The sequence below is a fragment of the Crotalus tigris genome, unplaced genomic scaffold (assembly GCF_016545835.1).
Source record: "Crotalus tigris isolate CLP2741 ecotype Arizona unplaced genomic scaffold, ASM1654583v1 scf7180000017576.4783729, whole genome shotgun sequence".
Classification (NCBI taxonomy): domain Eukaryota; kingdom Metazoa; phylum Chordata; class Lepidosauria; order Squamata; family Viperidae; genus Crotalus; species Crotalus tigris.
The window spans coordinates 607808-634131 of NW_024096487.1; the positions used below are offsets into that span (position 1 = coordinate 607808).

Genomic DNA, 26324 nt, shown 5'->3' on the forward strand with positions numbered 1-26324 from the left:
TTTGTTCTATATAATTTTTAATGGGATTATATAATTATGTATGCTGTCATAGGGCACTTCCACACTAGAAAAATTCGTTCAGAACAACTCCACGATTTATAGGCTCATATCCAGTAAATAGATTTAAGAGCAGAGCTTGTTTCTTTGTTTCTTGGCTGCATTGCAATTTATGGCAGGCTGCTGTTTTCCTTGCACCACTGAAGTTCTGTTAAGCTTGTGACAGACAGTTTTCCCATTAGAAGAGAATAGTTGCATCTCAGAATCAAACTGTGGGGTTCTTTGTGTTCTCTGTTTTCTTGCAGCTATTTCATTGCCCGACTAGGTAACAGCATCAGTGCTGGTGATATTATCTAGTTGGGAAATGAAACATTTGTAAGAAAACAATCAAGCTTAGAAAGCGCCAAGGACCTCACAGTTTTCCCAATGGTAGAAACTTTTGACTAACTTCAGTTTTTGAGCTTAAGACAGTCTCTCTTGAATAGCAATTCAGCTTCTAAAGCATCATACCAAGATGTCATTCTTTCTATTAAAGATTTTTTTAAATACAGGAAGATGAAGACTAATAAAAACTACTATAAAGAAAGAAAAAGAAAAGAAAAAGTAGGAGATCAAAGAGAAAGCTAAAAGTAAAAGAAAGGGAGAGGAAGTAAAAACATGGAAAAGAAAAGAAGCTTCCAATTTTATAACAGCAGTTATACATACAATCAGTGATTTTTTTGTAAAAAAAAAAGGTGACGGAACTTACACACGTCATACAACCTGCCTTGCCTACCCTACAAGGTTCCATCCAAAAAAGGCGCCGGAACTCCATTCTGGGCGTTCTATGACAAAAAAAGCCCTGCACACAATTATAAATGTACTTCTTACTCTATAGTTACAATATACCTCTCTTCTTTCTATAATCTAGCCTGTCTAATCATCAAAATCATAAACTGAGCCATCTTCACCAACCATTCGTCCACTGTGGTTAACACCAAATCTTTCCATCTTTGTCCAATATATCATTATTTCTTTTAAAGCCAGCAGAGGGATTGTACCTTGGCTGTTCAGCAGCTATTTCCCATTGCAACCATTCCATTTCATCAACAAAACAGAGTAGGGTATTTTTGTAGTTCCAAGATGGCCATAGCCTCAGGCAAGGTACCAGTTAATTGGTATTTAATGCACTTTTCTTTTAATCCATGTTGTCAGCATTTAAAGACTGATTTATAAAGATAAGTGGAAGCTATAATGGGAAAATGCCTTCAGTAAGTGTGTAAATTTTTAAAGCAGGGAGTGGAGAAGTACCAATGAATCAACTGAAGAAAGTTGGGACCATGTGAGAACAACTAGACATTATAACTGCAAAATATGATCTAGATTGCAGCAGATTTAAACCACCTCAAATGCTACAGTCAAAAACAGAAATGAGGAATCAGTGAAGGAGGATATTTGTAGTTCAAGGTTGAAATTAGGGATCCTTAGTGCTCTCTGAGTTTGGTTGCTTTCTTTCTAGTTGCTACCAAACTAGGTAGCATCATCAGTGCTAGTGGGGAAAGGTGAGGAAATTTTGTTTTGGTGTTGGAGACTTGAATTCAGCAGGAATTCTTGTTGGTGAATATGTTTCTAATCATATTTTGGCAGCATGGCAACCAAATAGGACAGGTACAGACTTCAACAGATAGTTTAGGACTGCAGAAAAAAACATTTGCAACCAGCCTGCCTTCCATTGAGGACCTTTATATTGCATGAACCAGAAAGAGGGCTGAGAAAGTATCTACAGACCCCTCACATCCTGGACCTAAACTATTTCAATTTCTCCCTTCAAGATGCCGCTATAGGGCATTGCATGCCAAAACAACTACCCGTATTTTCCAGTGTATAAGACGACTTTCTAACCATGCAAATCTTCTCCGAAGTCGAGGGTCGTCTTATAGCCGAGTCATCTTATAGGCCAGAAAATACGGTAGACACAAAGATTAGCAGAGTGCTTGCATTCCGATCACTCAGCTAAATACCTAACTTTTACAACACTGTCTTTTGCCTAAAGATGAAGTAGGCTGCATTGCTATTATCCTTGTCATCTTCTCATCTTCTTATCTTTCCCACCTCTCATCTTTCCTACTACCTTCTCCTATTGGTATATTATGATTTATTAATTGTTGTTTGTATCTTATGATTTATGATTGTATCTTATGATTTATGATTTAAGACTTATCATTTTGTTATTGGTATGTACACTCAGAGCTTATGCACCAGAGACAAATTCCTTTTGTGTCCAATCACACTTGGCCAATAAAGAATTCTATTCTATTCTATCTGCAAGCTTGACTACAAAGTACAAAGTAGAGCTTGCCATTGAAAAACAAAATGCTACTAATATAGTTGTCCTGTGTGCAGAGTATGGATTTAGCTGAATCTCAATGAATGCCAGCAGATGTTAGTATTAGGTTTATAAATATTTAGATGATCTTATAAGCTAAATCTTTGAAATGTTTTTGAAAATGGCAGTAATAGTTTACCTGGGTAGAAATTATGAATATTAGGGAAATATGAGCTTTTTTTGTGAACATTGAAGTTAGTGATTTCGATGCCAAAGTTAATTTAGATTAAAAGACAGTACCTGAATTGAACTTAGTAACAGCATGTAAACTTAATAAAAGAGAATTAAAAAAAATATTTCATAGACTGTTTGCTTATCAGATAAATTAAATTTACAGATCCTTCCAGTGATTCATTGTTCTAAGAAATTACTAGGGATCAAGACCATAGTAAAACTGGAACACCCAGAAAGATAACATTAGTATTAGATTAGCTCCAAGAAAGATGTAAAACTGTTCTGAGAGAATAATTTCACTTATATACTGTAAGTAAAATTATTGCAGTGCTCAAAACAGGCAAATATTGGATTCTAACAATGCATTGTGGTGAACACAACTGAATGAAAACAGTTGGAAGCTTATGTGTTTAATAACCCTTTTTGGTAGCTGTAAATTTACAAGATTTCCATTTGGTATTTCAACTGCTGCTCTTGAAGAACAGAATAGTATAGAGTTGGAATGGACCTTAGAGGTCTTCTAGTCCAGCCCCCTGCTCAAGCAGGAGAACTTATACTATCTCAGAAAAGTGACTGTCTAGTCTCTTCTTTAAAATCTCCAGTGATGGAGCGTCCACAATTTCTGGAGGCAAGCTGTTCCACTGGTTAATTGTCCTCACTGTCACAAAGTTTCTCCTTAATTCCAGGTTGCTTCTCTCTTTGATCAGTTTCCAACCATTGTTTCTTGTCATTCCCTCTGGTGCTTTGGTGAATAATGTGACCCCCTCTTCTTTGTGGCAGCCCCTCAAATACTGGAAAACTGCTATCATGTCTCCCCTGTTTCTTCTTTTCTTTAGACTAGCCAAACCCAAGTCCCGCAGTCATTCTTCATATGTTTTAGTCTCCAGGCCTTTGATCATCTTAGTTGCTCTTCTCTGAATTTTTTCCAAACTCTCAACATCTTTTTTGTGATATGGTGATCGAAATTGGCTGCAGTATTCCAGGTGTGGTCTTACTAGGGATTTATAAAGCAGTACTAATACTTCACGTGATCTTGATTCTATGCTTCTGTTTATACAATCCAGGATTGTATTAGCTTTTTTGGTTGCTGCTGCACACCGCTGGCTCATAGTCAAGTGATCGTCCACTAGGACTCCAATGTCCCACTCACAGTTACTGTTTTTAAGCCAGGTCTTGCCCAATCTGCACTTGTACCTTTGATTTTTTTTTCCTGCCTAAATGTAAAATTTTGCTTTTCTCCACATTGAAACTCGTTTTGTTGGATAGGGCCCATTGTTCAAGTTTGTCAAGATCTTTTTGAATCCTGAGTTTGTCTTCTGCGATGTTGGCTACTCCTGTCAGTTTGGTGTCATCTGCAAATTTGATGAGTTCCCCTTCAATTCTCTCATCTAAGTCATTGACGAAGATATTGAAGAGTATTGGGCCTAAGACGAAACCTTATGGTACCCCACTAATTACTTCTCTCCATGTGGATGTGGTGCCATTGAGGACTACTCATTGAATACAGTTTGCCAGCCAGCTACAGATCCATCTGGTGGTGATGTTGTCTATTCAACCATACTGAAATCTAAGTATACTATGTCCACAGCATTTCACTGGTCTACTAGTTTAGTCACTTTATTGAAGAATGAAGAATGGTTTGGCATGATATGTTTTTAACAAATCTGTGCTGGCTACTAGTTATACATTTGTTTGCTTCTAGTTGTTTGCAGATCTGTATCAGAGTATCAGGGAATGAAACAAAAACCTTTGATTAAAGTGAGAGAGTAATATGCTACATTGATATAAATTGATGTGTTCTGAAATACATGATGAACAGGTTAAAGACTGGTGAAATGGGTTCAATTTTTGGTTATAATATAAATATGGATATATGGGGAAAAGTGTGGGAAACCAAGAAAGAATGTTTATAAAATGTTCCATCACTGGAATGTGACATCACTTAAATTGTCAAAAATGTATAAAGGAACATCAAACTAGTGTTAGAAGTGTGAAAAGGAAGAAATAAATTTGTGCTTGCATGGTGAAAAAGCAAAATAAAAAATAAAAATGGGTGCAAATTCATACAATTATGTAAAACGAATTGTGGATTAATATTACAATGAAACTTGAATTATCTCTATTGGTTATTATGGATGATGAACTAGAAAAAATATGGGAAACCTATATTATATACAGTAACTGCGGAAAGATTATTGTACACACAAAGGTGGAAGAAAAATGAAATACTACAATATAAGAATATAAAATTAATGGAGTTTGTGGAAATGGCAGAGCTCACCAGTTTGGTGAGGAAAAAATTATAAAGAGTTTTTTAAAAAACTGGAAGCCTAAAAAAGATTTTTTGTTGAAAGAAGAAAAGACTGAATTAATTATTTATGGATTTGGAGATTTAAAAGGGCCAAAGAGGAAGGTGGCAATTACTCAATAGAAAGAAGGGAGAAAATCCTAATTTTCTGTATACTTTCTTTCAAAAATTCTTTTCTTTTTTTTCTTTTTCTATTTTTTTCCCCCTTAATCTTCTTTTGATTTTGTATACTTCTAATATACTGTATGTAAAATGATATATTGATTTGGGCAAAAGTAAACAGGAGCATGAAAAAGAGTCAAGTATTGAATAGATAGAAAAAAAGAAATCTGGAATTAAATGGAGCGAAATGTGGATTTGGATTGGCAGAAAAAAAACTATGTCGGTAGTATTCTTCATACAAATGTTACAAATCTGACAACATTAAAACTGAAGCTATTATTGGAATATGTATTTCACAGAATAAATGTTGCCAAAATGTTTAGAGATTGTTACTTGTTGGCTAAATTTATAGCTATGCTTTATATTTTTCTGACACGTTCAACAAGGTTGTTGAATTTCAATGGTTAGATATATGTGGGAGGGCATTTGCAAAGCTTAAGGCGTTATTAAATAGGATACCCCTGCTGAGATATTATGTTGGCAAAATGTTTACTGTTTTTATTCATGAGAGAACTAGAAGTTTGGGAGCAAGATTGTTTCAAGATTGTTTACTAGGATCATATGCTTCTAAAGCAGGGGTAGGCAACCTTGGCTCTTTTATGACTCGTGGACTTCAACTCCCAGAATTCCTGAGCCAGCCATACTGAGGGGAAAGGGAGAGGTTTCCAAGCTGAGCCAAGCTGGCTCAGGAATTCTGGGAGTTGAAATCCACGAGTCATAAAAGAGCCAAGGTTGCCTACCCCTGTTCTAAAGCTATGACAACTGAAGACAAGAATTATTCTTAATACTGAAAAAGAAATGTTAGCTATTCTGTCTAATTGCACAAGGTTTCATCAGTTTATTTATCAAAAGGTAGTGAAGGCAGAAGAAGACAGATCATAACCTTTGAAGCATCTATATATCTATCAAATTTTAGGATTGGAAGATGGCTGTTAATCTTGCAGAAATACCAGCTGCAGACTGGGAAGGAATTAATATTATTGACATTTAATCGTGGGGAAAGGTCTAATCCTGGAGGAAGTGAATTAGGAGTGAATTTTATTATGCCCAATTTGTTTATAATTCAAAATCGAGAGGCATTAAGGTAGATGCCAGTCTTCATTACAAAGTTCAGCAGTCAATCTTGGTGCTCTAGACACTTCAGTCTTTATTCTGGAATAAGCTTATCATGTGGTTCAGTTGCAACTAAGCTAAATCAAACTTTTTATTGCAAATTGGCATGAAGCTGTATATATCCTTTTTCAGTGCAAAATCAAAGCTTTTATACTCTGTTTTTTTTAATTTCAGAAAATTATACTGGCATGAAATTAGATGTCCCCATTGCCCGTACAATCTTGGTTTTGTTGAAAAGTGCTGTCCTGATTCCATATTTGATTGCCTGTCTGCAATTCCCTGCTCATCATCTCTGGGGTCCTTCCTGTGTGAATGAAGGCAGATATACTTATCTCAGGATAATGTTGCAGGATCCAGTTGAATTGGTCACCAGGACTAGAGGTTTGTTCTTCCAAGCTTTTGGCCTCGTGCTGGAGCCCATCCTCAGGGAACCTCTCAATCTCAATTTTCAATGTGTGCATCCTGGAGATTAAGAAATTCTCTGAGGATGGACTCCAACACAAGTCCAAAAGCTTGGAAGGACAAACCTCCGGTCCCAATGACCGTGTCATATTGGATTCTTCCTGTGCCTTTATCTACCCCTCTTCTGTCATAATCAAGTTGAATAATTTTTTTTAAAAAATCAGAATCATGAATAGAACTGAGTCACAAGAATCACTTCTATTTAGGATTTATCTTTTTTTGCCTTGTGTAGGTAAAATGTATATTTTTGTATTGAATTTGAATGTTTTTTAATATCCAAAATCTATTCAATGAAAATATGTTAAATGCAGGAGAATGAGAGCGATTTCTTGGGATTTCTTGTCATTTTTAAACAATTCCAGATGACACTTTTATTATTCTAGGCATAGAATTTTAGCCTGCCTCTTTTTCCCCACCTGCATTTTTGCTTTTTTTTCATAGCACAAAAACACCTATTCAGGATTTTTTTTAAAAAAAGAATGGTTTTTGATTAATAGAGCCAGGGGGTCTCCATTTGGCAGCCTCTGAGTTATAGGATATATTCAAATAATATGAATCTTAATTTTAAACCAATTTTGTCCACAGCATTTCTGAAGAGGTTGGATCCTGCATATCAAGTTGACAAAGGACAGAAAATCAAATTAGTAGTGGAGCTTGCTAACCCAGATGATGAAATTAAATGGCTCAAGAATGGACAAGAGATCCAAGTCAGTGGCAGGTAATCAAGAGAACACAATGAAAGTTTCAAGACCGGGCTGGACAGAAAGCATTTAGATTAGTATTATACAGTAGTATGAAATATTATATGGGTCTAATGTGGAATATAGGAAACCTAGTGATCATCAAAACTGGGAAAGAATGAAATTTCATCAGAATGGGGGGGGGGGAAATAGCACCCAGAGGCATCTATGGGGGGGTCAAAAAAGGTCAAGTTTGTGATTGCAACTATACAATCAAAGCCCCACCCCATTTTTATGTGCAACTCGCATAAATAAGGAGTAGGCTTTAATTGCACCATGATGGTCATTATCTTGAATCTTTTGATACCTCTACTACCCACCCACTCCAGAAGCCCCCAACAGCAATAAAAGATGTAAGCAGTTAGGGAATGAGGTGGGATTGATGCTTACTATATTGTAAGACTGCTAATTCATATACAGTTTTTCATGCCTGGCTTTTCTCTTTCCTCTACTCATCTCCACCTTGAATGAACCCCGTCCATCATTTGTTCTTAGCAAGTAAGTCCTCGTATTGCACTTCTTGTTTTTTCTATTTTCTTTCACCTACAACAGAGGTGGGGAATGATAGCCCCTTTATGACTTGTGGACTTCAACTCCCATTTTCCTGGGCCATCGTTCCCCACCCCTGATCTACAATGTAGCAAACAATATGTTTTTGCTATCCCCTCCCCCCAGTGTTTTCAGATAGAAGGCTGAAATTATAAATGAGTCAATCTAATTTTGAGGTCTTCTGATACAAGTTTTACTTGTCCTAACTCCATGACTTTGAACTAATGATAACATATGGCATGATCACTCAGCCATAAATAAACTATCTGAAATAAAACTATGGTAATTACCTCTGCCTTATTAAGCAGTTTATAAAAATATTAGTAGTTTTTTTGTAACCTGAATAACTGCTATATGATTAATTGTTCTCATGCATATTCCAAGGAATAAATGAGTAGTCTTAGTAGTATTTTGCACATTATTTTGTTATCTAGATCAGGATGAGGACATTTATAACTCATGCCCACAATGCAATTCTTTTGGGGGTGTGAGCAGCATCATGTAAAGCACAGAAATGTGGTAAGAAATACTGTAATAAGCCAGTTGTTATCAGCAGCAAGGCACAGGACAATCCCAGTATCGTAAGATGGTATTTATTAAAGAGAGACACCTACGGTAAAGAAAGAGAAACAGCTCCCTGCAACAAACAAGGATCTATAAGAAAATAAACAGTTATTTCCACGTTAAAGAAAGCATACATTATAGCAAGGGAATTAAGGTATGAAATAAGAGAAAGATGGCTAATATGGCTAAATGTAGTTTACACCAAATCACTCAATTTTTACCAGCCCTTACATTTGCCCTTGAAAACAGTCTTTGTTCTTACAAAGCCCATGCCCTGTTTCATACATTTACCTTCTCTCTCCTCTTTTTTTTTTTTTTGAGGATCCCATCAATTTCATCTAACTTTCTCACTCTTCCCCTTTCTCTCAATCCATTCACTTTTCTTTATTTGTTCTATGCCTTTTCTTGATTCAGTCTGTCAATCCACTGCAATTTATTTCTTCAACACTGATCGTTCTTGCATTAAATCCACATCTATTTGACACTGTTGATTCTACATCCTGTTGCTTCTTGTTTTGCCGCATATATCTTAAGTATATTTCCCCCGCATTCAGTTTACTTCTATGATGTTCCTCACATTGCAAGCTATAATTACCATATAAACAAGTTTCCCCTTCTTTTGATAAACCTTCATTCCTTGCCATCAAATATATTCTACCTACCACATTTCTATAGTATTCACGTTGTCTTAAAATTTCTCCATCTTCCCTTTTTTTGATAAATATTTTACCAGGGAATCTAAATCCATCTCTTTCCTTCAATTTTTCATCATTAAGTATTTGTTCACACAATTTCTGCAGTCAAACACAACTTTATTACTCATTATACATTAATTTTCACTCCATGTTCCTCACCACATTATACAATCTAACATTCCTTGCAACTCATTTTGATTTCGGAGCCAGCAGCATTGCCGCATCTCTATTCTGTATGCATAACTATGCATAGCTTCATATCCATAGTAACACACCTCTAATTTCATCATAAGCATTTCTTACATGTTTATTCATGAATACATAAAAAATCTAGTGGTTTATCACAAATCCTCATCCTAGTGCTTAGAGTTAAGCCATATGCCAAGTACTGCCTTTATTGTCATGTATTGTTATGTTATTTACATAAATAAATGCCATTCTTATTGCATTCAGCAATCAACCATCAAGTCCATGTTCACGCAAGATATTCCATCATTTAAGCTATTGTTTTATGAATGCTTTCTTTAAATTGCAGTAAGCTTTATTTCCTACATTTTTGACTATGTGCGAAGTTGCAACACCGCCTTTCACTTTGTTAGGAAACAATTTTCTTCCAATCATAAGGCACAGCTAAGTCTTTACACGCGTTAAACAAATCACACTATTACTCTATATGTAATCCATGTCCATATTTTAATATTTCCCCAGTTATACCATCCATGCTTGTGGCTTTATAACTTTATTAAAAAATTATAATTTTTCAAGGTTTTCACAGCAAATATCACTTTTTTTCATCATTTTTTTCTCAGATATTAAGTTATAGCATTCACTTCAGTTGTGTTCATTTACTTACTTACTTACTTATTTATAAAATTTAAAGACTGCCTAAATTACAAAAGATAACTCTGATCTATCACTACCATTCCTATACAAATCTCTAAAACAGTGGTTCTCAACCTTTTTAATGCCGCGACCCCCAACTAGTCGTAAGTCGAGGACTACTCAACTGGTCGTAAGTCGAGGACTACTCAACTGGTGCAGCACCGTTTGCAGACTGGGGCTTTTGGCGGGCTCAGCAGGGCAGAGACAGCCTGGACAATTCCTATTGGCTTTTGAAAGCCAATAGAATTAGACTCTATTCAAGAGAGCCTATTCTATTGGCTTTCAAGAGCCAATAGAATAAAAGGGAGTAGCACAGCTAAGGAAAAGGGGGAAAAAATGGCAGACTGCGTTGTTTGGCGACCCCCCCACAGGTTGAGAACCACTGCTCTAAAACATCTTTTCATCTACTTCCAATTATTTTTATTTTCATCAATATCATTGCATTTTCTTTCCCTTTTAAAAATGTAAATGTTCCTTGTTCATTTTTTACTATAATCTTTGCAATTTGTTCTCTATGCACTGAATAGAGTATATGTATTTGAACATAGCTGATCACAAACTCCCTGAGATCTAGGTGATACCTATTCTGTGTTAGGGCTTTTTAAAAATTCCATTTCCATTTTTTAATATAATTTTATTATGGAATTTAAAAAGATAAAAAGTAACAAGAACTAATATAAAATTAAAAGAAAAAAGAAAGCAAAAAGCCAAAAGTGCAAAAAAAAAGAATAAAAAGAAATAGAATGTAGCTTCCAATTTTCTTTACAGCAATAAGTACAAATACAAAACTATCTCTTACTCTGATTGCAAAAACACTTCCTCTTTTTTATTATCTATTTTTTCTAACCAAAAAAACTGTAAATCGTAAGTTAATTTTTTTGTTCTGTTGCACACAAAGATTCCAGAAGAGGTTGCTAACCAGCAATAAATATAAATATTGTCTTTTCTATCATCAAGGAAGTCAGTTTAGCCATCTCTGCAAGTTCCATCATCTTCATTTACATTTCTCTAGATACATTTTTGAATCTCTGGGAAATAAAAGGATCTTGACCATAAACCACTGCTCATTGGCTGACGACGCAGCATATCAGTGCGTGATTGGGGAAGAGAAGACTTTCACAGAACTGTTTGTAAGAGGTGAATGATTTATTATTGTTATGGGTTGGGCTAAGACCTAGATTATAATTCAAACATTTTGAGTAACGTCCTGAAATCCTACTTTTTGTGCTGCTGCAATTTTGCCAACCCAGTGCTATTTTTGGCAACTATTTAATCTATATATGTATGTAAGTCTTCTTCTCTTTTTTCTCCATGACTTCCTGAACTTGAGAAAAATTATGCATATCTGTATTTACCATATTTCTATCTACCAGAAGGCATTGTAAATATTTCTTCTTCTCTAATGAATATTAACCCATGAGATTATCAAATCGTTAAATTCTCTGCAGAATCTATCTAATAGGTTATTGTGAACCTGAAAATTTTCTGCATACTCATTTGCTACTTAGCCAGATTGAATGAAGTGGCACTTACCTCCAAGTATATCTAATATTGGGTTGCAGAATGTTACTTTGTGTACCTTGACAAAAAGATAAAATACAAAGGTAACATGTGAGATTTTAAAAAAATCAATGTCACAATTACTGTATATTAAAATTAAAAAGTTCTAAAATCATTCCATATTGCATTTCTTTATATACTTGGGTTAGCGAATATTAGAACTGAATTAGAATTAAAAGATGAGACAATTTTAGATATCATCTTTTAGAATACATTAAAAAGATAATGATTTAGATTCAGAGGGGGATAAAGAAGCATGGTAATTCTAGAAACATACAGTTGTGTGTAGATGTGTTAGTGGTTATTATTATTCTGGCATATTATTCTGGTTTACAACTAAAAATTAAACAAGAATATGAATCAAACCATAAATTCTTAATCTTTCTGGAGGAAAGGAAGAAAAGTAATGAAGAGTCAAAAAAGGTGGCATATATCTTTTACAAAAGCGATCATATTTAGTTTGAGAACAGAGAAGTGGGAATAAGATAGTACGAGTTTTTATTTGCTTCACAGAAATGTGACCCAGCTCAGCCTTTCCAACATACAAAACTCATATAGAAGTTGGATTTAATTGAAGGTGACTTTAGTTGTAGCTGAAGACTGTTTGATGTAAAGTAATTGCTGGTGAACTCTGTAGTATGAAAGAATGTGGTCCTGACCTTGTAAGTGGGAAAGGAATCACTGAATTGTTAAAGGAAGAATTTCAGAAAAGATGAGAAATTCAAAATAACCTTACCTTGATTTTGTTTGTGTAAAATGTAATAGAAGAAACCTTGACAAGCTTTCAAGATAGATGTCAGCCTTTCAAGGTAAGGGAGATCATGAAACAGAAAAGGCAGAGATTTTAGAAACGCTTTTTAAGTTGCAGGGTAGGTTAACAGTATCTTGAAAGTTTGTCAGAATTTCTCTCTATTTCATATTATACCAAACAAAATTGAGGTGGTGTTGGGCTGAGTTTCATTTGGACAGTAATGCTATCCGAAACGTCTCCCTTAACAGTTTGCTCATTCCTTTCCTCTTCTTAAAGCCAAGTCTACATTCTTTCATATTATTTTAAGCAATGTTGAGCTTATGCCTTTGGCTGCCATTTTCAATTATTGTATTGCCTTCTGGTTATTTTATTAATTTTGTGGAGAATTAAAACAGCAAGATCCAGCTGTTCAATACTATTTAATATATTAGGAAAGGGAGACATAGGGTAATGACAGCATTCAAGGGGGTCAAATGTTACTATCATCCTGAATTCCATTATAACAGCCATCTCCAACCGTTGTGACTTGGCAGCCCAGCTGGGGGGGGAGAGGGGAACTGAGCCACACGAGCATCAGACTGACATGCATGGCACGCACTTCCACTCACACCAGAAAGAAGTGTTTAGGGTGCGGTTTTGCACTCTTTTAGGCTTCTCTGCACCAAAAGCTTTTGCAAAGGAACAGAAGGCCTGAAGCAGCGCGAGATCACTCCTCTAAAGCCTTTTATCCCTTTGCAAAAGCTTTTGGCACAGAGAAGAGAAGCCTTTGGGAGTACAGTCTTGGGCTCCTTCAGACTCATCCAAAAGTGAATTGTGTGTCCTGCATAGGCAGCCTTGGTGAGTCAGTGACGTTGAGCGGGGCACGTTCATCCCACTCAATGTCTGCTCTCACCACTCTGCTTTTGGAGCATTGGGAGCAGACAGCTTAGTGGACCAACTGAGGGGGAGAGGGGAACCAGGCCATGCAAGCAGTGGGCTGGTGCACACAGGTGTGCGCACAGCTCTACTCACACAAGAGAGAAGAGAAGCCTTTGGAGTGCTACTCACGCAAGTGAAGCTGTGCACGCATATGCACTGGTACGCCTCTCATATGACCCTGTTCCAAATAGGCCATGGCCCTGTAGTGGGCTGCGGCTCAGGGATTGGGGACCCCTGCACTATAACACTGTAGTATAAGCAGTGATGGGATTCAGCTGGTTCGCACCACTTTGGCAGAACTGGTAGCACATTGTTTAATGGAATACAGCGAGGAGGTGGATCTCACAGGGAACGGGTGCTTTCTAGAAGAATAAGAGACAAATCAATCCAAATATTTTGTGTGAGAGAAATTTGTCAAAGCAGCCCCTAATAGTTCTCGGAGTATATGGAAAATGCATATAGTAGAGCACTCAATCTGCAAGATTCTGTCTATAGTTGTAGAAACAATAAAGAACTCAACTTGGAAGAATCGCCATGAGTCATTCTTAGTTTTTAGATCTGTCATATTCTCCATTCTGAAATCAAGTTCTCATTTCATTTCTAGAGACTCCCATCCTAATTACTCATTCCCTGGAAGACCAGGTGGTCACAGTTGGGGAAAGAGTAGAGTTTGAAGCTGAAGTGTCTGAAGAAGGGGCTACTGTGAAATGGTAAAGTAAAGGGGACGGGGGGGGGAGAACCTTCACTGTTGAGGGGGAGCTATACCATAAACTGCCCAAAGTGTTTTATTTAAAAAGATTAAGATTTTCTCTAGTTGAGCTCAACTTTTGATGATTTCATGGACATACCTATTTGGTCTTCTTGGCAGCAAAACAAAAACAGCTTCATAATTCCACCTTCTGGAAACTTATTCTGGCTTCCTAGTCAAGACTACTGCTCTGGTATTACCCAGTGGTCTCCTATCAAAAACCTAATTAATCCCAACTACTTAGCTTTTTGAATTCAAGCAAGGTTTCTAAAAAGAGAAGAATCATGTTTCAGAATACCAGGGACAAAAACCTATGGGTAGTCACCATCTATCTTAGTATGACCGGAACAGTGATCTGAGGCCATAAGGCTCCAGGGAAGGGAGAGGGTCTTAGGTTACCCTGCAGGAAGAGACACTCATCATGCTTTCTGGTGCAAAGTCAGCTCGCCCTCCTGTGGTTTACCTCAGGAAGCATGTGAGCATGTTCTACAACAGAGCTGGTAAATTGGCAGCCAAACTACTACTCTATAATAGCATTGTGGTCTCCTGGCTAATGTAACCATGCCATATGCTAATAACAATAATAAGCACAATGATACTTTGATATTCACAGGGAGAAAGATGGTGTAGAGCTTACTCGAGAGGAGGCATTCAAATATCGGTTCAAAAAGGATGGTAAAAGGCACCACCTCATCATCAATGAGTCTACCAAGGAAGATAATGGGCATTACAAAGTCAAAACTAATGGTGGGGAGTCTGTTGCAGAATTGATTGTACAAGGTGAGAAATAAATAAGAATTTGTTTTTTAAAATGTGTATAGAGATTGGTAATAGCCTCGTCTATAGCAGTAATACCTAATAATAGAATAGTTAACTAGGCATTATATGTTGATGTTGGATGTAACCAGTGGTGGGATTCAAATATTTGAACAACTGATTCTCTGTATGGCTGCTGCTTCTGGAAGTCCATTCTGGGCCTGGGCAACAAAAAATCAGCTACCGTTTCTGCCGAAGTGGTGCGAACCGGCTGAATCCCACCACTGGATGTAACACATATTCTGATAACAGCACTGCCTACATATCAAATGGCACTAAACTCTCACACATCCTAAATATCTCTTCCTATTTCACCTTTTCTGGAAGAAAAACTTTTTTTAAAAAATCCCAATATCTATAGTTTGGGTAATTCCTATCCTCTGACCTGTTGCAATCTTGTTGATTTATTCCCAAATTCACAATCTCAGAAAAGAAACTAGAGGTGTACCAAAGTATTGCAGATCTGAGCGTGAAGGCACAAGACCAGGCTGTGTTCAAGTGTGAGGTGTCCGATGAGAATGTGAAGGGCATCTGGCTGAAAAATGGGAAAGAGGTCATCCCAAACAATCGGATTAAAATCTCTCATATTGGCAGGTATATTATACATTTTACAGTGATTCTAGAAAATTGATTTTCTTAGGATTACTTTATGTGATGTGGGAAAAGTGATTTAAAGTTCCCCATATGTTGCAAGCAGAAAAAAAGAGAAAAATATACAAAAGCTGAAAATCCTAAATGATTTTTTTTCTTTTTTAAGCAGACGCACAAGTAATTAATCAATAATTAAGTGACTTTGAAGTTTCTAATATTCATACTTTTTTTCAGATAATGTAAACAATTAAATATGGTCTTTTGGATTTTCAGTACTGAATATTAAAAATAGGAATGCTAACAGTAGAGGTTGTGTTCTAAGATTTGTTTTGTCTTTGCTTTATATAGTGTCCCAATTTTCATTTTTCTCTGATTTTTTGCTGTTTTTCCCCTTTATCAGTTATTTTGTATTTGTATGGGTCTCTGTGTTTAATTTTTAAAAATTTATGTCAGTTAAAAAATTCACTCTCCTTGAGTTATAGAAATATTGGTCTGGCCATATGTCTGTATTATTTTTCTTTGAGATTTACTATTATGATGAAAAGATATCCAGAAAGAAATAACTGATAATATTGGATTACTAATTAACATTCTAGAGGTACATTAAGAAAGACTGAAATCAGCAGCAGCAGTCTAATATGGTATACAATGGAAATTTTTGAATAAGTGGTACTCTACTCCTGCTAAAATTATTAAAAATGGAATTACCTTTTAATCTATCAAGATGCTTCATGGAACATCCTTCTCTTACATTTGATATTGGAATTATTGGCCCACCTTACTCGACTGACCAATTTTGAATATCAGTGACTATGGTAGACATGAAAATAAATGGTTATTATGGCCTGATGTATATTATATCTCATTGATAGTTATGCATGTTCTATTAAAATGCTTTAATATCGTGAAATAGTTTGGCAATTTATTAGATTATTACATTAACATATTATTAGATAATTAAGACTCATATGCTTCCTATAGCCCAGGGGTATCAAACTGCTGGCCCACGGACCGGATGCGTCATGGCAAAACCGCACCCACCCCATTGCCAGCAATGGAAAAAAAGTCACGATATGTTGCGACACATCATGTGACGTTGCGAGTTTGACACCCCTCTATAGCCTAGAATAGTTTCCATAGAAATTTGCAAAAATTCAGATTTAATTTGTTGGAATGTAATTGTCTGGAAATAATTACTCCAAGAAACCTTCTCTGTATGTGAATGTGAAGAGAAAGTGAGAGAGAACACCAATGGGATTTAGCAGTTAAAATCGAGGTTAAATCCTGTCTTAAGCATTGAAGCTAGTTGTCTGACTTTGGGCCAGTCATTTCTCTTAGCCCTAGAATGGGAAATCAAAATCTACCAATCTTCACTGGATTGTGTTATTGAGGTAATCCTGTGCTGATAATTTTGAGTTCTTTTAGACAAATTTATAAGATTTTAAGTAAGTTTCTATGGGAACAATAAACCTTTGATTTTCTTTATATTACAGTTACCATATGATGATGGAGATTTTAATTTTCCAAATTTTAGTTTTGTCATTGGGCATATTTTTACTCCCATTTCTATAAAGAATACAAATGACTAATACTCATATTGTTTTTAGGAGCATATTGTGAATATCTATAAAAAGTAAAGATATGAATGTACTTTTGATTATATAACAAAAATTTGGAAAAAGTTCTTCAATAAATGAAGAACTATGGATCTATTCAGTGTGGGATTTAAAAAATAATTTTTCAGTGTTGAAAAGATAGTGTCACCCTTAGAATTAGATTGATAATATATATTAAATGTCTGTTTATGAATTGACTATCAATGCAATGAAAAGACTGATCAGTGTTATTCTTGCTAGTCACGACTTAATAATATGTTTAAAAATTGGCTAAATGGCTTTGTTATATCATATAATTTATTTTTGTAGTTTTCTTTTTCCTTTGTTTATCTTTTTTAAATTTTTCTTCCCTCATTCTTTGTATATTAAAGCAATACAAAATTTAAAAACTGATTTGCCAGATTTTAAGCATTCGTTTGGATTATAATTCCTGTGCTTTAGGATAGCTCCTGTGGAAAACAGCTGATGCTATAAAAATGCTGCCATGCATTTTTGTGTGTTTGTGTGTGTCAACTCAATCCATTGCAAACTACAGAGGAACCCATGGGGAACATTACAACATAATCCCCTAAGGGTTGAACCTCGGTATTCCTTTTCCATTTGATCAACTAATGAACTCCTTCATTCATCTGTGTAGAACAGCAGTCCCCACCCTTTTTGGCACCAGGGACCAGTTTGGTGGAAGATAATTTTTCCACAGATTGGGAGGGGGGCTGTTGGTTTCATGCACTATCTATATCCTACACATACACAGATAAAGCTTGCTCATATGTGCAGCCCGGTTCCTAACAGGCTGCAGACTGGTACCGGTCCACAATCCAAGGGCTGGGGACTCCTGGTATACAGGTAAGGTATGCCTAGTAGAAACATATTCAGGTAGTTCTATACCCTTCTACAGCATATTGATGTGGAAAGAAGGAAATAGGTTTTTGTTTTCTGAATGAAGAGACCTCCTATCATAGGAACTGCATAAAAAATAATGTTGGTATTATTTTAATCAATAACATTTTCTTTCCCAAATGCCATGAAGGTTAGTCTGAATGTACCCTGTGGAGAAAATTAGACTCAATCTACTAGACAAAGGACTGGATATAACCTGTCCAATCTATACTGGATGAAGATTAAACTCAAGCACAAATATTTGTTTTTCAGAGTCCATAAACTAACCATTGATGATGTGACCCCAGAAGATGAAGCTGATTATTCTTTTGTGCCTCAGGGATTTGCATACAATCTCTCAGCTCATCTGCGTTTTTTGGGTAAGTTCCATGGAATCTCTTTTTTAACACCAGGTAAGAATGTGTAGCAGGATTTATCTCTCTATCTGTCTGTTTTTAAATGCACATTTTATAGCTATGATTAGATCCTGTTGCTGAATGTAGTTTATTTTATTATATTACAGTTCCAGCATCACCATTTGCAAAAAAAAAAAAGCAATAAGAGTAGTAGAACATAATATCATATATTGTATTGTTTTAGTCAGTGGTGGGATTCAGCCGGTTTGCACCACTTCGGCCGTAGCGGTAGCTAAGTTTTTGTTGCCCAGGTCCAGAATGGACCTCCGGAAGTGGCATCCACACAGAGAACCGGTTATTCACATATTTGAATCCCACCAATGGTTTTAGTGTAACTTAATTTAGTTAATCCTGGAAAATGAATCCACAAACTATTATCAGTCTAATTGGCCTTTTTCAGCAGACTGGTTTTGATGTGGGAGAGTTCTGTTAGAAGAAATGAGGCAGGGAAAGAAGGTGGTTTTCCCTTTTTTTAGCATGTTGTCCCTCCTTCCCCACCCAATGTCACCTCCCAAGCTTCCCTGGAAGATGGCTCCAGGGGAGGATGTAAAAAGATGAAAAGCAACAGAACAAAGAGTGAATCAAGGAAAAGTACTGCCATGTTCCTTTCTTGGGTGGGAAACTTTCTGCAGATCTACTAAACCAAAAGGATGGAAGTTGTTAATAAGTTAGCAACAGTAGAAATGCAATTACTGGATAATGGAATATATAAGACAGATTGGGTATTTTATAAATATGTGCATTTATATCACAAGTTCATGAGAAACAGACCTGAAAGTGAGATCAGATAATAAAGTTTGAAGATATGAAAAGCAAGCAGAAAATCAAAGTGATAAAGGAAATCTTTGACCAACCCCCGCAGGCAGAATATGCTAATATGCAAATGTATGACTGTGATTGTCCAGAAAAATCAAGCAGTAGAACGTAGTTTCAGAATAATGATAAAACGTATTTCATTACAAATGTTTATCAGTGACTCAATAGATGAATTCAAAAGGTCAATGTCACTGCTTGGTGATTTTTATTTTTTTATTTTTTGTCCAGCTATGGATGTTCATAGTTTGAAGCTTGCTAAACCTTAGAAAATGTTAAACCGAAAACATTTCATCAAATGTTATTTCATGCTGGCATAACAAAGTGGCAGTGGTGATTTTCAGGTCTTCTGCAGCCACAATGCCATATTCAGAGGAAAAATAAGGGACAGGGCAGAGGAGCAGCAATTTAAAAAACAGTGGATTGGCAATGGTGAGCAATCCTTTAGGCTGCATGTGGACAATTCACCATCTCGCCCGATCACCAAGGCTTTGGAGTCAATGGCATAAAGTCACTGGAGCCATTAATAGATCAAACTTAACGACAGTATTCAATCATTATTGCATTGATTTTATTACTCCACTTTACCCCTTCTCTGTTCTCATACAGTCTCCTTGGCAACTAACATTCTTTCACCATAGATTATTTTTTTTAGAAAAAAAAAATGCTTGATTCAGGTATATAGCTACCAAACACATTTAATTGTTTTTCCTTTTTTTCCCCTCTCTCTTTCTTTTCTTGCAGAGGTTAAGATTGACTTTGTGCCTAGGCAAGGTAAGGACAACATCTTTTTTTATTTATACTAATCTAAGAAATGAGAACCATTTTTTTTTAAAAAAAAAATCTCTCCTGTTTTAGAAGAGTCCTTTTCATGAAATGGTTTCCTCTGCTTTTGTTGCAGAACCCCCCAAAATCCATCTAGACTGCATGGGGCAAACTCCGGACACCATTATTGTGGTAGCTGGAAATAAGCTGAGGCTAGATGTACCCATCTCAGGGGACCCAGTCCCTGAAGTGATCTGGCAGAAAATAAACAAGGTAATAACAGTCTAAAAATGCAAGGGCTTCATAGCTGGTCCTTTAAATCACTACTGCCTGTGTGGCTTATTACCGTACAAATTTCTTACTTGATTAAAAAATAAAGGAATTCTTTACAATAAAGGAGAATATTTGTAGGTCAGGATTAAAATGAGGGATCCTTGGTGCTCTCTGAGTTTGATTGTTTTCTTGCAGTGTACTGATGTAGTGATGATGTTGCCTAGTTTGGCTAATGAAACATCTACAAGAAAACAACGAAGTTCAGAGAGCACCAAGGACCCCTCAATTCTTAACCTGAAAATATAGTTTAATGTACAATATTATAAGAATATTTTCTTTTTAGTTCTCCAAGCACAAACATTATTTTGGCAATAAAAATACCCATTCAGTTTGGCTCTAAGCTTATTCATCCCTTCTGTTTCTAATATTCATTTGTAGAGGTCTACACAGCTAAAATGGTACCATTCTTGTACTTCATCACCAAGATATTTGTTGTGGGTTGGAAGAGGGAAATGTGGAGGAGAATTTGAATACTGGCTGAGTATAGAGAAAAGTCAATTTAAAAATGGGGTGGGGTGGGGGGAATAGATAATACAACAGAAATCTTGAATGAAATCTTGAATAGCATGAATTCTTCCTGCAGTAATTTATTGTTGTTCCTGCTTGTATAAGTTTATGCAACCATAGGATTTTCTTGCCCTCACCTTTTGGTTCTGGATAAATCCTCATGTACTTCAAATGCACTTCACTTGACAATTTGAACAGGTACAAAGGCTATTATTGATTGCTATCTGATAATTTACTCTGACTCACTTTTTCTTGTAGACTGAAATAATTGAGCATCAAGCTGGAAAGATTAATCCTACCATCCATTTTGAATCACTTCTATTGAACTCATGTTATCGTTCAAAACATTCAAAGAGCTGCTATACAGATTGAGGAGTTTTGTTCTGCCCATGCCATTCTAATTGATCACAAAACCAATCCCTGTCCTGTTTTATTAATATCACTTCATCAGGGACACAGTATCAAGCAGTTCAGATTATAACACTCCTTTCTGTTCATAGGTATGATTTATTTAGATTACAGAACGACTTCTCAGATATTTGAATAAAATTAACCAGCCTAGAAAGGCACTTTCTATCTTTGCCTTAATTGTGTGCAAATCAAAGGATTGCCTTCTTTTGTGTGAAGATACAACAACCCTTTCATGTGTCCTCTGGGTATTTAATTGCTGTTAGCCACAGCCATCGTAGACAATGGGAAAGAATTGGAGAGCTGCACTTTGAATATCAAGAAAAGTCAAATTATCTATCTTTGTTTTAAACCCTGATCCAGGGAATTGGTGATTCAGAAGCTAAAAAGTTGGTGGTCAGCCTTCAATGTTTGTACCTGTATTGTGATGTAAGAACACCTTTGCAAAAGTCTGGGATAAGGCCATGGTATAAGACTGGCATCCTTAACAGGCAGTAGTTTTCAAAGAATGTGGTTCAAAAAATCAAGACGACAGCAGCATCTTGATCACACAAAGTATTATTGGCGCTTTATAAAACCCTAGTAAGACCACATCTGGAATACTGCAGCCAATTTTGGTCACCATACTACAAAAAAGATGTTGAGACCTTGGAAAAAGTTCAGAGAAAATCAACCAAAGTGATCAAAGGCCTGGAGACTAAAACATATGAAGAACGGCTGCAGGACTTGGGTTTGGCTAGTCTAATGAAAAGAAGAAACATGATAGCAGTATTCCAGTATTTGAGAGGCTGCCACAAAGCAGAGGGGGTCAAATTATTTTCCAAAGCACCAGAGGACAGGACAAGAAACAATGGTTGGAAACTGACCAAAGAGAGAAGCAACCTGGAATTAGGGAGAAACTTCATGACAGTGAGGACAATTAACCAGTGGAACAGCTTGCCTCCAGAAATTGTGGGCGTTCCATCACTGGAGATTTTTAAGAAGAGGCTAGACAGTCACTTGTCTGAAATGATATAGGTTCTCCTGCTCGAGCAGGGTGCTGGACTAGAAGACCTTCAAGGTCCCTTCCAGCTCTATTCTATTCTATACCTGACGGAGAAGCTTATTTAAGACAGACACAATTTTTTTAGATACTTGCTCTCATTGGCTCTCCACTTTGTGAAGACGGTTAGAAAGTGTGTACTTCAAGCATATCTATTAGATGATCTGAAAGAAATGAGACTTACAATGGAGTATGTTACATAACTAGGTTGCACGTAAGAAATAAAGATTTCGTATATATGTGTGCATAAGCCCATCTGCCAATTGCCCAACCCTCATTTTTAAAAAAAAAAATACCATCAAAAATGCACCATCTACAGATGAGCAAACTCTCAACATTTTTGTGTTTTCATTTTCACAATTGGTTTACCTGCAGGTGGCTCATTGTTCCTATATTGGCTCATTGTATTTTGGATAGACATTTGAATGTCTGTTTATCCACAGATGGGCTTATCCATGATCATATATAGGATATTTGAGTACTTTTAAAGAGCCAAGGGAGAAACCTACTCTATATATTTGCAGATAAATTCATTTGTGGATAAGATGAACCCAATTTAGGAGCTGTATTTTAGCGCCTAAAATTCTTGGCTTTTCCATAAATACATAAAGTACCGTATATAATTACTTCTAATGAAACAACATAGTTTTCAGTTATTACAAGAAGCACCAGAAGTTCAAGAAAATGTACTGGACTATAAATAGTAAAAAAAGTATGTGTTATTAACTCTTAATTGACTTTTGCTTACCTTTTATGTTTGGAAAGAACAAGGCTGACCTCTTCTGGTATGTATTTTTAATGCTAGTTCACTTTCTCTCTTTATATCATCTCTTATGTTTAGCATTTTATCCCTCCTACATCTTGATCTCAACCTTCATTTCACAAGGGCATGTTTATTTAAATACAGTAAAGGAACAATTAGGACAGTTCTTTCCCACAGCACTGTTCCTCACGGTAAAAATAGCCATCAGTCTTTGAAGTAGTAGAAAATTATAGTAGCATAAAATTGGCTAAATGTGCTGGTGATCCCTACCCTGCCAGATTCCAAAATCCATGATGGGGGCAAACAGTTCTATCCTTATCAGATGCAGGTATGTCAAAGACAAGGACTGATGGCTTCCCCCTACTTTATTCATCAGTTAATGAAAAGACATCTATCAATCACTCTCCTTAATGTGAGATGGAGATTGTGATGGAGATGCAGCAAATTTTTAATAAATCTGTCCCCCATCTGAATTCATGCTGGTTTTGCACAAATATTTATTGCATAGGTACATTCAGAAGTCCAATTATTAAGTATTATTAGCTTGTTATTAGGCTCCCTTGGGACACAGGTTAGCACTATTGCAGAAGCACATTTACCTGTGTTCAAAAACTCACATAATATGGTAGCAATAGCTGGAGGTATTTTACCTTACAGCTCTGTTTCTAACTGCTGCTAGTGAAATCTCTAAGCTGACTCTCTAAGCCCAAGACCTTCTCGAAGACTTTGTGACTAAAGAGAGAATCCACTCAGAGAAAAATAGACTCTCCCACTATCCATAGGGACCTGACAGGCACTGCTCTAGGACCAGAATGAAGGGGACCTGCCTATACCAAAGCTGGCCAATAGATGCCAGACTGATCCTACCAGAATTGTTAATAAAGCATCTCAGATGGTATCCATAGCAAAACCATCCACATTTCCCCATCCACAAATAAACATATTGTCTATCCATTGGCATTTCAGTTGCTTGCTAGTATAAGCCTATGACTATAAAACAGCGTGATCAGTAGAAGAGGTTTTTTTTTTTTCCTTTTACTATTGGGATTATGCTTTCATTTTAAGGTTAGAGAAGGGTTATCATGAAGAAAATCTATCTACGTGGTCACTGGGAGTTGAAAACAACTTTATTGCACATAATCAGTCTTAAACTGTCTGCTGCTACATTCTCCATCATGGGTTGTCCTCTAAAACAATATTTTTTGTGGGCAAATGAGTAAAATCGTTTAATAACAAATCTGGCTAATTTCTTTGTTTTTAAATATCTTTTTCTTCTGCTTTGTCTCTCTTTCAGAATAATGAATTGGAACTAATAAAAGGTGGCTCAAACTCTATGGATCTTAAGGATACATGTGGTGATTTGACTAACAGTGAGAAGGCAAGCCTTTCATTTGTCAAACTGTCAGGCAGATAGATCTCCCTTTGGACAAATGTTTGCAACCCAGTGATCCCTGCAATAATTCAGAGGTTCAGAATGGTTATGTAAATTGATAGTTTGCAATATTAGTGGCTTACAGCTTTTAATTTGAATTGTCTCTCTGGGCTCAGTTTTGCTTAAAGAACTATTTCTCAAACTGTTGAACCTTCAGCACTTCTTTTAGCTCCAAAAGATGAACTACCCGTACCGCCCATCTGAAAGGACAGTCTTGTGCAAATAAGCGTATACTTCTATGCAAGCATACATTGTCTAGCACAGCGGTTCTCAACCTTTGTGTGACGGCGACCCCCGTCACACGGACGCACCGCGCATGTGGGGGGTGGCGCGCATGCGCGGCGGCGCCCCCTGGGGGGGGAAATGGCGGATCGCGTTGTTTGGCGACCCCCGTAAAATGGTCGTTCGACCCCAAATGGGGTCGCGACCCATAGGTTGAGAACCGCTGGCCTAGCAATAATCCCACATTGGCTTTGGAATGACTTTGCTAATCCTTTTTAAGCCATGCAGAAAGATACATGAGGGAAAAGAAAACAAGCCTTTCTAGACTTTCTTATTTTCAAATAATGGGGTAGGAAGAGTGCAATTATTTTCTTAAGATCAATCTGGATCAGTTGCAAAGAATATTCAGTGTATACAGATTTCAGCTACTTAGGGAGTAAAATAGGGCCTGTCACTGAATCCCAATTCTTTTATTCCTTGCTACCCTCAGCTCCTTATTGTAGGACTGATTCCAGAAAATTAAGTGATATAAGATAAACTAAATGAAATTCTTATTGGCATGCATAGTTCAAACAAATCTGGTCAGTTAAAATCAAACTGAATTATTTCCTTGATACCATTTTTACATGAACACTTTAAATGAAAAAGAGCTCTTAATGTACTTAAATTTTATAGAAAAGAGAATGCAACATTTGGCACATATTTACACCATTAAGCTGCTACTATTCATGCTGAGATCAGAGAGATTGAAAGCTGGTTTAAGAAAATTCTGCCAGCTTGGGATGCACTGTTGGTGACTTGCCAGATGTTCAATACAATTCTTCTAGTACTGTTCTCTCCTAATTTTCCCAGAAAAGAAAGCAGTTACCAATTACTTTTTTCCCTATGGACAGTGTATATAAATACAGTGAACATATAGAATGTTTTTGTGTGTACAATACATGTATACAGAGATATATTTATATAGAGAAAGTGGATGCATTAAAATGTCCATATATTCAAGAAGACAACCCCCTTTAAAATAAAAACTTATTCCTTGCATTTTTCTAGGTTTGGCTCAGTAATATCTGTTGCAGCTATTGTTACAGAATTCTTTCAATAGCACAGTGGTTATAATGTTAGCATGACTTGCAGAAGGTCACTAATTCGAAACCTCATAGAAATGTCTATTTTTCTTACCCTGAACAACCTATATTATTGCATTATTCAATAAATTCGCCTAGATTTTTTTTCTGTCAATTGAAGTAAAATACAAAGGATTTTGTTGTAATTATTCATGCAGACTATTTGGAAGCTGATTTTTTTTTTAAAAAAAGAAAAAAAGCCAAGCTCTATTGTTTCCACAGTGTAATGGTGGAACTTACTTAAGAAAGAACATGCCCAACAAAAGAAGTAGGAAGCATAAGGGGAAATTAGTAATAAAAGACCTCTGTCAGCTGTGTTTTGGACCAATAACTTCCTATGTATCAAGAAAATATCATAACTGCTCTGCTTTGCAACATTTATAATAACTGAAGCAGATATTAGTAAGCTGCAGGGCTTCAAACCACTAAAATAAGTTGTTCCTTGAGTGTATTTCTGTCACTATAAAGTAATCTGTTAAGTTTGCTAAAGGAAAATATAAATCTAGCAGCAGCAGCTAGACATGAGTGCTTGTACTGACACAACCGGAAAATGTAGCTTTTTTTAACACAGAACAGAAAAACACAGATGGGGGTCACATTTGCAAATAG

The 26324-nt window shown here is 36.3% G+C and overlaps 1 protein-coding gene across 2 annotated transcripts in view; it reads left to right on the forward strand.

Moving 5' to 3' along the window:
• The window catches only part of MYBPC3 (myosin binding protein C3), a 77487-nt gene that overhangs the window by 30531 nt on the left and 20632 nt on the right, over positions 1–26324 (forward strand). For both annotated transcript variants that reach the window (XM_039357901.1, XM_039357894.1), the window contains 10 exons: positions 7167–7299; positions 7817–7819; positions 11024–11148; positions 13845–13950; positions 14602–14768; positions 15233–15398; positions 18164–18270; positions 19864–19893; positions 20021–20157; positions 24232–24315. In XM_039357901.1, the coding sequence (XP_039213835.1) occupies positions 7167–7299; positions 7817–7819; positions 11024–11148; positions 13845–13950; positions 14602–14768; positions 15233–15398; positions 18164–18270; positions 19864–19893; positions 20021–20157; positions 24232–24315 (1058 nt within the window). The remainder of the gene's footprint in view (positions 1–7166; positions 7300–7816; positions 7820–11023; positions 11149–13844; positions 13951–14601; positions 14769–15232; positions 15399–18163; positions 18271–19863; positions 19894–20020; positions 20158–24231; positions 24316–26324) is intronic.